A 15081-nucleotide genomic window follows, 5' to 3' on the forward strand; every position below is an offset into this window, starting at 1 on the left:
CTGCAAAAAGGTAGGATAGTCTTTCATGGCTGGGCTGTCCAAAGTCACCAAGGTCGTGGCCCATTCTTAGTTAAATTGGACACTACGTATCCAATTTATTTGCTATCTGAAGAGAATGATGGTCTGAAGAAAAAGTAATCCGAAAAAGAATTCAGGAATTCATTCATCTTCATAGGGTCTCCATCTAACTTTTCCATATTTGGGGAGGTAGTAGGTGGTTCAATCCATGTTTCACAGGCGGCCATGATTTGTCATAAAGAGGGGATCTCAGCCTTCAGAGCCTGCATCTCATGAGAGAGGGTTTGTACTGCATTGATTAGGTCCTGTGATTGTGCCATTTGAATGTTCAGTCCTTATAGGCATCTCAAATTGTCAGATTTAGGACTGTTCTTCCTACTCACCAGTTGTGCTGATGGGAAGGACAGGAATATGCGACCAAGCGCTGTGTTCCACTCAACTGATTCCAGAATTGAAACCGGTAAGCAGGAGAGAGATCCAGACAGAGTTCAAGAGGGGAAAAAGGTGAGCACCAGAAAAAACCCTCTGTAGGTGAAGGTATGCAGCAAGAGTCCAAGATGTAGAACGGGTGTGTGATGGCAAAGGCAGGATTGTTGATACCAGGAGGTGCGGTATGAGCCGGAGACCTCTACCCGGGGAGAACAAAACTCCAAGGGCGGAATGCAGAACAGAAGCTCGACAGAGGCTGAGAGACCGGATCAAGGGTGTAGGTCGGAAAGAGGGGAAACGAGGGGAAAACACAGGGCAAAAGATTACCTATTTTGATACAAAGCTGATTCCGTGGGTCACTTTTTGATCAACTGAGACATGATGCGATCAGCGTCAGACAATATCTTTGGTGAAACACTAGACCAGCAAAACAAAAGCAAACTGCGCCGTAATGGAACGGTGCTGTGTAGGAGGCGCCATCACTTCCACAATGACCACAGAGTGGTTCTATCATATGATACATTCTCCAGCCTTGCAGGGAATTACGAAATATGTGTCTTTTTGCAATGTTCTTTTATGGACGTCAATGGAACCCTAGCCATTTACTATGGCTTGATCCCTGTACTGACTTTTTGAGTTAAGACTTTTTGCTTTACTTCCCTTGCTCAACTTAATTATTTTGGGGGCACTGCTCAGCCCATAAGATTGCCTGGGCAGGGAGACTGTACCCCGCGCGAGATTCCTGTATTATTTTACTGTAGTACATATCAACTTGCAATGAAGTGTTACAGGGAGAGTGCATAGGACTGGCTGGTAGTAGCGGACAATCTATTACCATTTTGTCTGCTGCACGCACATTCATTTTGTATTGCATGATGGCATTTTGAGTACCATGTATGCAAAAAGGGCGTGCCGTGTGGTTTTGACCCATCTTGATTTGTGGCCTTCTTCCTGCCTTCTCAGGTGTGGAAATAACAAAGCATGCACTTAACTGGGACCCAGTTTGGATTCCTGGGCAAAGAGGGTCTGTGTGCAAACTTTAAGAATACAGGGGATGTCTTGACCCAATCCACATTACAGCCAGTGGATACCTGGTGCCGGGCGGATGTGGGGGTTTAAGGCTGTAGCTGTGAACACTGGGAGACAGGGTAGCTGTACTTATGGCCACTGTATAGTTGGCTCTCAATTGGTAACATTGGGTGAGCAGCCAAGCTAGACTCAAAGGTAGCGATGATGGCTGGTTCTTAGGTACAGTGAATCACCAAGAGCCCCACAATGGAATGTCCACACATTACGATAGGTGATAAAATAGTCCATGTATTACTACCATAAAGGATAAAAAGTCAGGTAGGTATATACAAATAAATAAGAATCACTTTGTACTAGAAATCTAAACTGATAACTTAACTTGCATACAGTTCTATGCAGTAGCACTGTTCCCTTCAAATTCTATTGTAATGCACCAACTGCTGACAGTTATTAAAAAGCATTTACTTTAGTAGGCAAGGGTTAACTCCTAAAACATTACTGCAGAAAGGCAGGTAATAATTAGAACATAGGGAGGATGCGTTCTTTTCACAGGATAAAAATGCAATACTGGGTGCAATACTGGGTGAGCAGCCTGTAAGAAAAAGTTAAGGTGTACTTTATGTTGTATTTACAGCCCCATCCAAATATGTTTATTATTAGATTAAGACCCATCTAGGATGGACCCCCCCAATCCCCGGAAGGAGCAGTTGGGGGGATGTCGGTGTTGAGAAGAAGGGAACCTAGCAGAGTCAGAAAGGCAGCAATGCAGGTCTTTCGTGGTGGTCGCCGATTTCTGGTTGCTACACCGGCTGTGGATGTCCCATGAAGGTAAAACTTGCTGTAGACCTCAAGGCTTGGCTGAAGAAGATAAGACCCTTGTGACAGTGGATGACCTTAGGTGGCGACGGGTGCAGTGGCAGATGTAGGTTTTGGGATTTTGCTGTTTACCACCTTTCGGGTCTTTGGTGTTGCAGCCGCAGCATGGAAATCAGGATGGCTTCCCACACAACCACTGGATTGGACTGCGGACCCTCACCAAGTGTGGACCCACAGGACATTGTCTTCGGATTTTGGTGGCGGGAAACCCACCAGCGGACACATCTGCAGACAGAAACCCTGGATCTTCTCTGGTGTGGAAAAGTGGAAAGATGTTGTGGCAGGGACGCCCCTTGAAGGACTCTTCTATGATTTCAAACTTTCGCAGCTCTGGTTGCGAGGCAGCACTATGCCCGAGTTCCCCCTCTTCTGGGCAATATTCAGCAGCTTAACTTCCAGCAATCACGAACACTCATCCGAACCTTGGGTGACAGATGAACTTCTTGTGTTCAAGTTGTCCAGGCACTCCTCTACTGGACCCACGAAGATCCCTTCTACGGACGGCATGCACACAGGACTGACTTCCAGGACCCTTTGGGTGACTAGCAGAAATGTCACTTTGTTCCCCTTTAGCTACAGGCAGAGGTTGCCTATCCACGTCCTCTCTGGTTAAGTATTTTAATGCACATGGCAGCTTTCGGATTTGATGAAGAGATGCACCTGCAGACTTTGTCTTCTGGCTGGATTCCAGGATGCAAGCTTAGGACGACTTCAACTTCTCCTTCAGGTTTCTTGTTTCTGCGTCTGACAAGGAGGGGAGTGTGAGGCCCCCTGTTATGCAAAACACTCCCCATTCACTCATGATGAGCCAGGCTCAGCCAGCCAATCACACACAAGTGCAGTCATGCAGGCCACACCCAATCAGGCTCACAGACATTCAGGCGATTCATCAGAAACCCACAACACAGGCTGTGGATTGGGGCCACTCCCCAGTCTTTCAGTGCACTACTCTGTATTCATTCCAGTTTCAGTCAGGGTTGACTCAGGCATTGTGCCACACAACCAAACCAGACAACACAAAATGCATATTGACTACTCAGTCCATTCATGCAGGCTCCACCCCAAGGGTGTACCCACAACGAGCAGCCCCTGGGAAGGCTCCAGCCAGTCTGGCATGAGGCAGCCCCAGAGCCATATATGGCCCTTCCACCCAACAGCCATTCAGGGGGCCATTTTGCCTTTATGTAAGATTCCATTGATTCCTATGACAGGGCCTGGGTATCCCAAAAATGGAGGATACCCAGAGCCCCTCTCAAGTCCACATGTAGCTGCCACCATCCCGTACCCTGCTCTGCGGGCAACACACATGTACCCAAAAACATGCACTAGGGGCACACGGGTGTACCCTACACAAGAGTGCCCCCAAGGGTAACCCATAGATACTGCCAGGGGTCCAAACTAGACTCCTGTGCAGAAGAAACACACAGAAAATACCACATACAAAAAATACCAACAGAGAAGTGGTAGGACAAGGAGGCCCTGTCCATCCAAAAGAATTTCCAGCATCACAGTAGCCCTTAACTGTTCGAATGGTGTAGAGCCCCAAGCCCAAATCTGAGATAAAAGGAGCTGTGCGGCCATTTCTCAGACCTGTCACCAGAGCCAAGATCTGAGATGGTGCTCGGGACTCTGCAGGCCAATGAATTGTGGCTGAAGACCATCTCTCCCACTACTGCTCATCAGAACCAAGAGCAGCCTGCCTGGACAGACTTCATCACTGCCATAAATCTCGACCGATACCCTGTGAACATGGTCAACTTCCCTGATGCCCTTCTCTGCTGTGTCTGTGGAGGTGAAAGGGGAAGGGAGAGGTCTCCTCATCTTGAGATCTGCTGTGGCTGATATTATGAAGAGCCTGGTCCTGTAGACGATTTCTGGAACGTGTGAAGTCCACTCCCTAACTCTCCCTTGCCTCGTTGTGATGGGTGGAGATAGGGCCATGGATCCCTCCCAGTGTAACCCCTAGTGGAATGGTATCCCTAAAAGTGTACTTACCTTCTTAATGTCAAAGGTACTTTATTCTGCAATGATATACACAATATTGGTTTTGCCAAAGCTAGGGAGACTTTAAAGACTTCCTCCTCCCTACTGTACTGCAAATACTACCCTCGAACTCTGATTCTGTTGAGGCACTATAATTCACTTACCGGGTAGGGAATGACTGCAGAAGCTAAATGGGCTGCAGCATTACATGGCAGGGTATATGGTTACCTGGTAGGGAATGACTGCAGAAGCTGAATGGGCTGTAACATTATATGGCAGGGTATATGGTTACCTGGTAGGGAATGACTGCAGAAGCTAAATGGGTTGCAGCATTACATTGCAGGTTATATGGTTACCTGGTAGGGAATGACTGCAGAAGCTGAATGGGCTGTAACATTATATGGCAGGGTATATGGTTACCTGGTAGGGAATGACTGCAGAAGCTGAATGGGCTGTAACATTACATGGCAGGGTATATGGTTACCTGGTAGGGAATGACTGCAGAAGCTGAATGGGCTGTAACATTATATGGCAGGGTATATGGTTACCTGGTAGGGAATGACTGCAGAAGCTGAATGGGCTGTAACATTATATGGCAGGGTATATGGTTACCTGGTAGGGAATGACTGCAGAAGCTGATTGGGCTGTAACATTACATGGCGGGGTATATGGTTACCGATTTAAATGCATTGTCTCCACAATGCTTATTTTTTTCTTGTTTTTTTGATGAAAGCTGGTGCATCATGTAAGCAGGGCTCGAAAGTAAGATTGGATAAGCAGGAACTAAAAGCAGCTCCTGGGTATCCAACATTAACCAGTGGCCAGTAAATACCACGGGGGAACGAGGAGCTAGTACATTGCATTCTGCAAATCTAACTTCTACATAGGACGGAAACAAATACATTTGTCTATTATTTAGGACCCCTTATGCTTTAAATGTCATAGATATGTCGTAATGTTTATTTATAGGTTGTCCCAAACACACAATTAAATTCACATAGATTTGTTACAGGACAGCTTCAGGGGGCAGTTCTGCTAACGTGCTCACAGCAGCTATGGTGGCAAACAACCTGTAGAAGACCGCTCGGAGATGTCCAGGGTCAGGTGAGAGTAATCACCCCAGGACAAGATTTCCCCCAATGTAAGTCAATGGGATCACAGTGGCCCCTTGGGAATGTCTGAGGAATAACTCACTAACCCAGGGCCCAGAGATAAGTACTCACAATCACTTCTGAAAATCCTGTTTCAGAAAGGCAAAGCAACCATGTAAGTGCACGTCTTCTTTTACAGGGCAAGATGAAGGTTCTGGTCACCCAGGGACTTGAACTCTAAGTCAACAGCAACAGTGATTGCCCAAAAGAAGAAAAATAGGCCTTCCTTGGAGTATGACCCACTATACAGAAGCAAAAGCAGCAACGATTGCTCCATAAAGATGGACAAACCCAACAAAGGCAGGCCCCAGCAACTCAGCAGGCAAAGGAAGGCAGCACACCAGCAGAAAGGGTCCCAGCCCAGAGAAGAGGGTGGAGGCAGCCCAGAGAAGCAGTTAAAACACAGAATGAAAAAGAAAAATGTTTAGGGGACATGATAAAGCGTCAGCCGAACCCCAAACCATGGGATTCTGCCCCAGCACATGTGATGTTCATTTATTTCAGGATATGTGCTCTGATTAGTAAACCCGAGAAATAATAGGATTAGCGTGTTGTACATATATAAATCAACACATCTGGAAAAAGGCTCTGCTTTGTATGTTTGTTCACTCACATGTAAGGCAAAGTAACCAAAGACCTTGAAGGGAAAGACTAAAGTGCACAGTGCCACCATGCGGCTGATCCCACCCCCCCCCATCTCACCTTTAAATGCATCGGCTTGTTGTTCTACAGACTCTCTGACCATTTTCCAGAAGCAGTCGGACACAGCAAGGCTAAGGTTCCTGGTCGTCACTTGGTGTGCCTTGAGCATTCCGGTCCTAAAAAAACAAAATGGCATTTTTGGAACAATCCCAGAAAAGGGTTCCCTTGAAGGACACATTTCAAGTCTCTGGGCCGATATCTCAATCTCTTAGGAGCCAAGGCACAAACATAAGCAGCCTTAAGAAATCATAACAGCGCTTCATGCCAAACTTCTCCTGCTTTCAAGAACGGGAATAGGCGTTATTCAAATTTGATGCTACTCAATTTATCAACCTCAGAGGTATGAATGATTTAATTATTGTATTTTTGTAACACACTAAATTGTAATTGTTTATTTATAGAGCGCTTACACACGAGAGGAGTGCTTCAAAGCGCTTCAAGGCGGGAGGGAGCAAGGGAATACAGCAATCATTCTTAGGTCGTGTAGTTTCCGAATGATTTAACAGAAGAAAAAAACGAGCATAATAGGCCTGACAACATTTCTCCTAGTGTATGCAATATTACAGACAAAACTAAGCTAGGGAGGGGGAACAAAAAAAGGGGGAAGGGGACACAAAAATCATACCTACTAGTCCTAGTACATTCAGGTTGTGCATGCGTACAGACAGAGGTGGGGGTGAGGGGTGCAACAAGTGCATCCAGTCCAGAAGGGCCCTGCTGAAGTGCAGAGACGTTGCCCCGCTCATGAAGTGTAAGCTGAAAGTGCAGTAATACTGAAAATAGTGCAGCGGCCTCAGTGCGCACAATCAACTGAGACAAAAACAAAACCAAGGATGGGAAAGGAGACAAGGGGATTAGTCTGGATCCAAATTAAACAAGTGGGTCTCAACTCCCCTCTTGAATCCGATGGTATTTACTTTTCTCAGGTGGATGGGGAGCTTATTCCAGATCTTAGGGGCATGTACATGAAACCCAGTCCCACCAAAACAAGAGTTTAAATCTCGACTGAAAGTTTGATGGGATCACTGGAGCGCAGAGTGCAAACGGTTTTACATGCAGTCAATCGATCAGACAGGTCTTGAGGTGTCAAGGAGAGGATTTTATGTTCCGGCGTGCTGTTTTATGGAAAGCCAGTGAAGATGGCGTCTGGCCCCTGAAACAGATCTCTGCGCAACAGACCAAAGACAACTCTACCTGCATTATTCTGATTGATTTGGAGAGAGTGGAGATTTCCTTTTGTGATGCCTGCCAAGAGGCTATTGCCATAGTCGAGACGAGAGTGAATCAAGGCAGTGGCGAGCAAGGACCTATTTCTGCAAAGAGGTGAAGGGACGGATATGATGCAATAGTTTCGAGATGCAACTACATGACGCTTTTATGTGAGCAACATTCAGCTTCATTCCATTCTAGTTCAGCATCTAATGGGACTCCCAGGGTCTTCACTGACTTCAATGATGTCAGCTATAATAAAAAGGTATCCTTATCGGGGCCCAATGTTTTCAATTTGGTGCCGGACACAATAATTAAAGGTTCAGTCTTTCCGGTATTTAAGGTAAGTGAATTTGTGGCCATCCAGGTCTGAATGGTTTTGTAGATGGAGTTGATAGTGTTGGTGTTATTGGAATAATTTCCAGAAAGTTCAATCATGACCTGGGTGTCATCAGCAGAGTTAGTGAACTGGAGACCCAGGTCCTCCAAGAGATTAATAAGTGGCATAGTGTACATATTGAATAATGTGGGGAGATAGAGGACCCCTGCGGCACACCACACGTAACCAATGCAGGACAAGATGCAACATTCTACACTGCTACCCGTGCGTATCTAGGACCAAGAAAGGATGTAATCCATTTTGATGCAAGGGAGAACAAAATGCCTGGTCGACCAGTCTTTTGACCATCAATGAGTGGTCAATCAGGTCCAATGCAGCAGAAAGCTCGAGTAACATCAGGAGTGCCTGTTTAACCCGATCCACGATTCCCACTGCATCTGAGCTGAGATGGAGCAGTGCCATTTTGCTGACATGTTTGGCTCGGAAACCTGATTGCCTGGAGTTGAGCAGCTGATTACTTTCCAGGTGATCCTGGAATTGTACATAAGCCACCTGGTCCAGGATCTGTAACATAAAAGGCACATTGGTGATAGGCCGATCATTTTTTGGGTTATGAGGGACCCAGGTACTCTCTTTTTAATAGAGGAGTAACCCAGGATTCTTTGAGAGACGGGGATGTATTGGCTTCCTCAAAGTACATATTAACCAGGTGAGTGGGTTTCACAGTTAAATTCTCCAGCTGGCCAGCACGAGTCCCTGGGGCAGGCAACATTCAATAGAAAAGAAATGCTAACGCCAGACACCTGAGAGGTATTCAGTCTGATTCTTATTAAGGAAGTGTATAAATGCTTATGCATTTTACTGGATTTTGCATAGTCTAAAAGATGGAATTTCCACTATCTAGATATGCCCGATTCTGCTCTCCGCTCTCTGCAACTCATCCAGAACAGGGTTGTAAGACTTGTCCTTGGCCTCAAGTCCAGGGATAATATCTCTCCAGCACTGAAATCTCTTCATGGGCTCCCAGTGGCTGTGAGGATTAATTTCAAGACCCTCTGCATTGTCCACAAGACCTTCTGGGGCCTCAATACCTCCAACTCTCTCTTCGCAAATACCTTCCTACTAGAGCTCTTCGCTCCTCCAACTCCCTCGGGGACAGTCGCTTGTCCAAGCAACGAGTTGGTGGTAGATCCCTTTCTTTAACTGGAACCTCCCTCTGGAACAGCCTTCCTGCCTCTGAAACTTGAGGAGAACCAGCTCTGGTTCCAGAAGCACCTCAAGACTTTCCTCTTTGCTTCTGCCTTCTCTCTTCCTCTCCCTAGCTGAATTCCTGGCTGAAACTGCACTGGTCCCCTGGCTACCCTCTGAATCTTTGCACTTGGGTCTGTATCTGTAACCCTACAGTCCCCCCCCATACCTGCACTTTGGACATCTGCTGTCTGCACTTACCCTTGCCCCACTTGTTATTGTTTGATCCCATGTACTGCAATGCCCCTTCTCCTTTCCCAACCCCTCTCCCCTGCACTTGCGCGATCTCAATGTCACATGGCCTAGTAAGATCGCTGTCTCCGTCTTCCCTTTGTACCCGTCCCTTGCCTCGTCGCGCCATGAAACACTTGTGTATAGGCGCGTTATGAATTCCTTATCATCATATCATGTGTTGATCACCAGAAGACCGGTCGCCCCAAAATGAAGTATAATTTAAGGGTGCAAGCAGATCACGCCATGTGGAAAGGACAAACTACACACATAATTCCACACAAATGTAGTATCCTGGAATGTATTTGGGGGGAGAGGGGTCCTAATTTGTAAAAATCTCAGCGTTCAATCTCTACCGTAAGTAGTCTCAGAATACATCAATTACAAACCTCGAGAACATTTTTTTTTAAATGATCAAGTCATATCATGCCAGAATATACTCTAAAGTGGAATGGCGTGTAATTTGGGACTCAATACTCATTTTGAACTAAATACAACCTGTTCTTTGAATGGCATGACAGTTCATCTAGACTCCTTCCTACAGTACATTTGTCAGTCCTTGACACTGAATGCCACAAAATAGGACATGACCTGCAAAAGACCGTGAAATGTTTATTAAAGCTTCACAACATTTGAAGCATAGCTTAAGTCCAAGCAATCTTTTTAATCCTCTCTGGCGAGCCTACCATTTAAAACGGTTCAGATCTCCCGTTTCAATTTTGCTGTATATTTTTAATCTATTGCTAACCCACTGTACAAGCAGTTGATGAAAGTGGAGAGGAACCAGGAGCCACAGACATAGCATTATGTTATGTTATGTTAGCGGTTTTATAAAGCGCACATTCACCAATGCATCTTGGCGTTCAGAGGGACTAACGAGAACTAACTGGAAGCTCACTTAAATATAATAACATTTTCAATCTGCGTCTAAATGCCAAATGATTCTCAGTCGCCCTTAAAGATAAAGGCAGAGCATTCCAGAATTTTGCAGCAGCAACTGAAAAGGCACAACTGCCAGTTCTAGATAACCAATTGCGGGATACCTGAATGAAGCATCCATCCTCGGAACGAAGATATGGAAAGAATTGTGTCTGCAAGTATTCCGTACTCTTACTATAAATGGCACAGTAAACAGTACACAAAGCTTTACATTCGATCCGCTTAGACACCGTAAACCAGTGTAGATGTTGTAGAACAGGTGAGATATGGACATCATTGGGGGTACCGTAGCTACTGTAGCCCCCAAATTCTGCAGAAGTTGGAGACAACGGTTAAGATATTGAGGCTGTGCTAGATACAAAGAATGACAATCGATACAACTTAGCACCAAAGAAGCCACAACCGGAGCATGAAGTGAAGAGATGGAAGAACCTTCCGAAAGATCCTAAGATGGAAATGCCTTGACTGGCATCTAGCAATGACTTCAGCTACCATGGAGAGAGAAGAACAAGTTGCTTACCCCTAGTAACATACTTTCGACTGGATGTTCCTCACGCTTGATATACGATATCCAGCTTCAGCTGCTTCGAAGAAAAAATAAATGAATCGGTAGAGGGCGCTGTGCGTTGATGCAGTCGGCTCAATGTCCCTCGACGGCCACCGTCTCGAGGATGTCATAGAAGGTATATACAGCACGCACAGCGCCCATTGGTTTCAGTTCTGCTTTTCGTACAGTAGAAACTACATGCATAATCACGGGTTTGACCGTACTATAGATTTGAAGGAGCAAAATAACATGGGAAATTCGACTGTGGGGTAGGCTGGGAGGGCGATGAGGAATATGTGGGAGGAACATCCAATCCCACGTATTGCTCATCTTTGATAGACTCCCAAAGCAGTGTTTGTTTTGGTGGGAGGTGGGGGTGGGGGGTGAGTAAGAATTTAGTTATTAATGGTTTCAACGAACCAAATGGAGGCTAGCCTTTCCAAAGATTCCCTCCTGAACGAGGGAACACTCAAGGCAGTAGTGCTTTGTGAACGTGTGTATAGTAGACCACATCGCTGACTCGCACATGTTTTTGATCGGGACACCCCTTTGCAGAGCTGTAGAGATAGCCTTGCCCTTGGTGGAATGGGCCCTTAAGCCTTCTGAGGATCCTTGCCGGCCAGCCTGCAGCATTCTGAAATTGCTAAAATGATCCATCTGGATAAAAAGTCTGCTTTGTCACAGTTTGTGACCCGTATAATCTATAACCGATGACCTGTAACCTATAAAAAGCTGATCATCAATACGAAGTTTGGATAATCTCGAGAAGTACTACGTGGACCAAAATCTGTGTAATCTCTCCTCTTTGCCAGGATGAGGTGGAGGACAGAACGTGGGCAATACAGTTTTCTGTCCCACATGAAAATCTGAAATGATTTTAGGTAAAAATGAAGGCTTAACCCTCAGAACAACCTTATCCTTGTGGAAAATAGTAAAGGGTAGCTTGGATGATAGGGCCTGCAATTTAACGGGCTGAAGTTAATGCTACCAAGAGGATGGTTTTGAATGTTAGCAATCTTAACGGACATGAATGTAGAGGTTCAAAGGGTGCACACAGACATTTTAATACCAGATTAAGGTCCCAAACTGGAACCTGGAAAGGAAATGACAGGGGTAGGGGTAGGGGGGGGGGGGGGGGGGTTGGGGGGGGGGGAGGGACACATTGGTGGGTCCCTTTAAAAATTGTGTCACCAGTGGGATCTTGAAACATCAAGATTCCTCAGACGAGTGCTTAAAGATGAATAGCGCCTGCAAATAGCCCGTAACTGTTCCAACCTGGAGCCCCAGATTGGCTAGGTATAGTAGAAAAGATAACACTTCTGGTGTCTTGCATAGTAAATCTACATTATTGTCCTTGCACCAGCTGCAGAATTTGTTCCAACAGCAGCGGTACAAGGACTTTGTTGCTGGCCTTCTGGCCGAAAGCAAAATCTCCATTACGTCATCCGGGAGGTCCCAATCCTTGTAGCTCAGCCTCTCAGAAACCATGCGTGAAGGCTGAATGTCTTGACCTCTAGATGGAGAACCTGACCCTCCTCTCGCTAGAGAAGGTCCTCTCTTTGTGGACGAGTTATAGGAGGGCAGATGGACATGTCCAGAACGTCCAGGTACCACGTCCTCCTGGCTGAATCCGGGGTAATTAGGATCATGTGTTTCCCAAACTTTCTCAACCTCCTGTTCACCGACTACTGACTGGGACTGCAGGAAACGCATACAGGAGTGGAAATTCCCAGTCCACCACAAACATATCTCCTAGAGCTCCTCTTGGAGGAAATTCCCTGGAGCAGTACAGTTTGCACTTCTGGTTAACACTGGTCACGAACAGATCCACTTGAGGGGTTCCCCAAAGGGTGAAGATCTCTTGAAGGACTTCCTGAGCTAGTTCCCATTTGTGGGAGACTGTGCTCTGCCTGGTCAGAGCATCCGCTGCTGTGTTCTCGTCTCCGGCTAGGTGAACTGCCGATATGGAGATTCCTTCTTGAATTGCCTAGTACCAGAGCTGCATTGCCTCTCTGCACATTAGTAGTGACCCTACACCTCCTCTCTTATTGGGGTAGTACATGGCCATTGTTGTCTGTCATTATCAGGACATTATTTCCCCGTACAGAGGGCAGAAAAGCCGACTCCGATTGCCCTTGGCTCCAAAAGATTGATGTGTAGTTTGGAATCTGATGGATACCAACGACCGCGGATTGTCAGATTGTTGGCATTGTCTCCCCACCCCGTGAGTGAGACTTACGTCATTACTGTTATATCTGGCCATAGTTGCCAAAAGGGTTCTCCCTTCAGAATGTTGTCCTTGCAGGCCCGCCAAAGGAGATCCTGTGCGACTCTGCTTGGAACCTGAAGTAGGTCTGACATGTTGCCCGAGAATTGAGACCATTGTGTCCTGAGAGCCCATTGAAGGGATCTCATTCCCATGCGAGCCTCTGGCACCAGACAAATGCAGGATGCCATGAGGCCGAGCAACCTAAAAAAAAAAGAAATCAAAGGCAGGGAGACGCAGGGCACTCTGAAACTTGGAGACCATATGCAGACTGGCTTGAGACCTCACCTCGAGTGGCGAGCTGTTTCCCAAGGATGTATCCAGTACAGCCCCTATGAACTGGAGCTTTTTAGAAGGTGTCATATCAGACTTCTTGTAATTGAGGGAGAAGCCCAGTCTGTGAATAGAGTGATAGGTGACGTTGAGATGATCCTGGACTTGTTCGGGAGAATGTGCACTGATCAGCCAATCGTCCAAGTAGGGGTAGACATGAATCACCGACTCTCCTGAGACTCACTGCGACGACCGCCATCAGTTTGTGAAAACCCTTGGCGAAGGTCAGCCAGAATGCAGAACTGTAAATTGATCATGAGAATAGCCAACGGCGAAACTCCGGTATTTTCTGTGCTTGAGATGGATTGGCACATGTAAATAAGCATCCTGAAGGTCCAATGACACCGTGCAATCCTGGAGTTGGAGGGCCTGAAGGATCTGAGAAAGTGTGACCATCTTGAACTCTTCCTTCCTGAGGAACTTGTTCAAGCATCTCAAGTCCAAGATGGGTCTCAGTCCTCTGTATTTCTTGGGTATTAGGAAATATGGAGAGTACCATCCCTTGTTCCTCTCCGCTACAGGCACTGGTTCTATGGCGCTTTTCTCTAGCAGGGTCAACATTTCCTGCACAAGGAGCCGATCTGGAACTCTCAAAGAGTGGCTCCATAGTGGATGGTTCTGAGGTCTTTGAATGAAGGGAAGGCAGTAACCTTGGGCTATGGTTTCCAATTCCCAAGCATCCGAAGTAAGGTCTCGCCATTCTTTCAGATGATGAGACAGCCTGTCTGCCACTGGTGTTTCGTGACTCAAGACCTCAGAGGTTTTGAGGCAGCCGTTGCAGTTGGTAAGGATGCCCCTTGCTTGAGCTGGCTTAGCACCTCCCGCTCGTCCACCACGAGGGAATCTTCTTTGGCCTCCTTGACCAGCCAGTCCTCTCGCTCTTTCAACTGAGGAGTAGTAGCAAAAATATCTACCCCTCCAAGGCTGTCCACTGGGACGAAATGGCTGAGGCTGGCTAATAGCAGCACCTAAAGATTCGGCTGCTGCCTTCAAGGTCTGCAACTTCTCAAGGCTTTCGTCAGCCTTGTTGCCAAAAAGGTGAGACCCATCAAAGGGCATGGTTTAGGTGTCTGGACTGCACATCCGGCGCAAATCCCGGCTTCCTCAACCACACAAATCTGCATACAACAGTGCTAGTTGCCATGGCTCTGCTGATGCGGTTAGCCGAATCCAGACCAGACTGAAGAGACTCGCACATGGCTTCTTTGCCGTTTCTAGCCATAGCCAATAATCTGTCTCTTTCTCCTCCTCGGGAATGTGCTCCGCCACCATGGAAATACAGTCCCATAGAGTCAAAACGAATTTTGCTTAGGCACATGTGGAGTTTGCTGATTTAAGAGCCATGCTCCCTGCAGAAAATACTTTCCTTGCCCATGCATCTACTGTCTTGTCATTCCTATCTGGAGGGATGCTAGGATAAGCAGCCTGCTTTGAAGTTGCTATCGCTGCCTGCACCACCAGACTTTCTGGAGTGGGGTGTTTTGATAGGAAGTTGGGGTCACTACTAGATGGGTGCTACTTTTTAGTGAGGTTTTTGTGTACTGCCGGATTACATTTGCCACCACCCTTTTTTGGAAAGTGATATGAAATGGTAAAATGGGATCCATTTGCAGACCCTTATTAAGTATGTCCATCAGATCATCCTGCTCGAAGGGGACAGTAGGCCTACTCCACCCCATGTAGTCTACAACCTTAGGCAACAGTCTATATGAAGCATCCACAGGCTCACCAGCATCATGTCTACCAAATTCTAGCTCTGGTGAAATGTCCACCCCACTGG

At 46.6% G+C, this 15081-nt stretch overlaps 1 protein-coding gene across 5 annotated transcripts in view; it reads right to left on the reverse strand.

Annotated features, from left to right (window-relative positions):
• OPA1 (OPA1 mitochondrial dynamin like GTPase) overlaps window positions 1–15081 on the reverse strand; it is a 1475337-nt gene that overhangs the window by 843623 nt on the left and 616633 nt on the right. For all 5 annotated transcript variants that reach the window (XM_069617417.1, XM_069617415.1, XM_069617414.1 and 2 more), the window contains one exon: window positions 6189–6304. In XM_069617417.1, coding sequence (XP_069473518.1) covers window positions 6189–6304 — 116 coding nt within the window. The remainder of the gene's footprint in view (window positions 1–6188; window positions 6305–15081) is intronic.

Source organism: Ambystoma mexicanum, chromosome 10, assembly GCF_040938575.1.
Source record: "Ambystoma mexicanum isolate Mex_15411 chromosome 10, UKY_AmexF1_1, whole genome shotgun sequence".
NCBI classification, from domain to species: Eukaryota; Metazoa; Chordata; class Amphibia; order Caudata; family Ambystomatidae; genus Ambystoma; species Ambystoma mexicanum.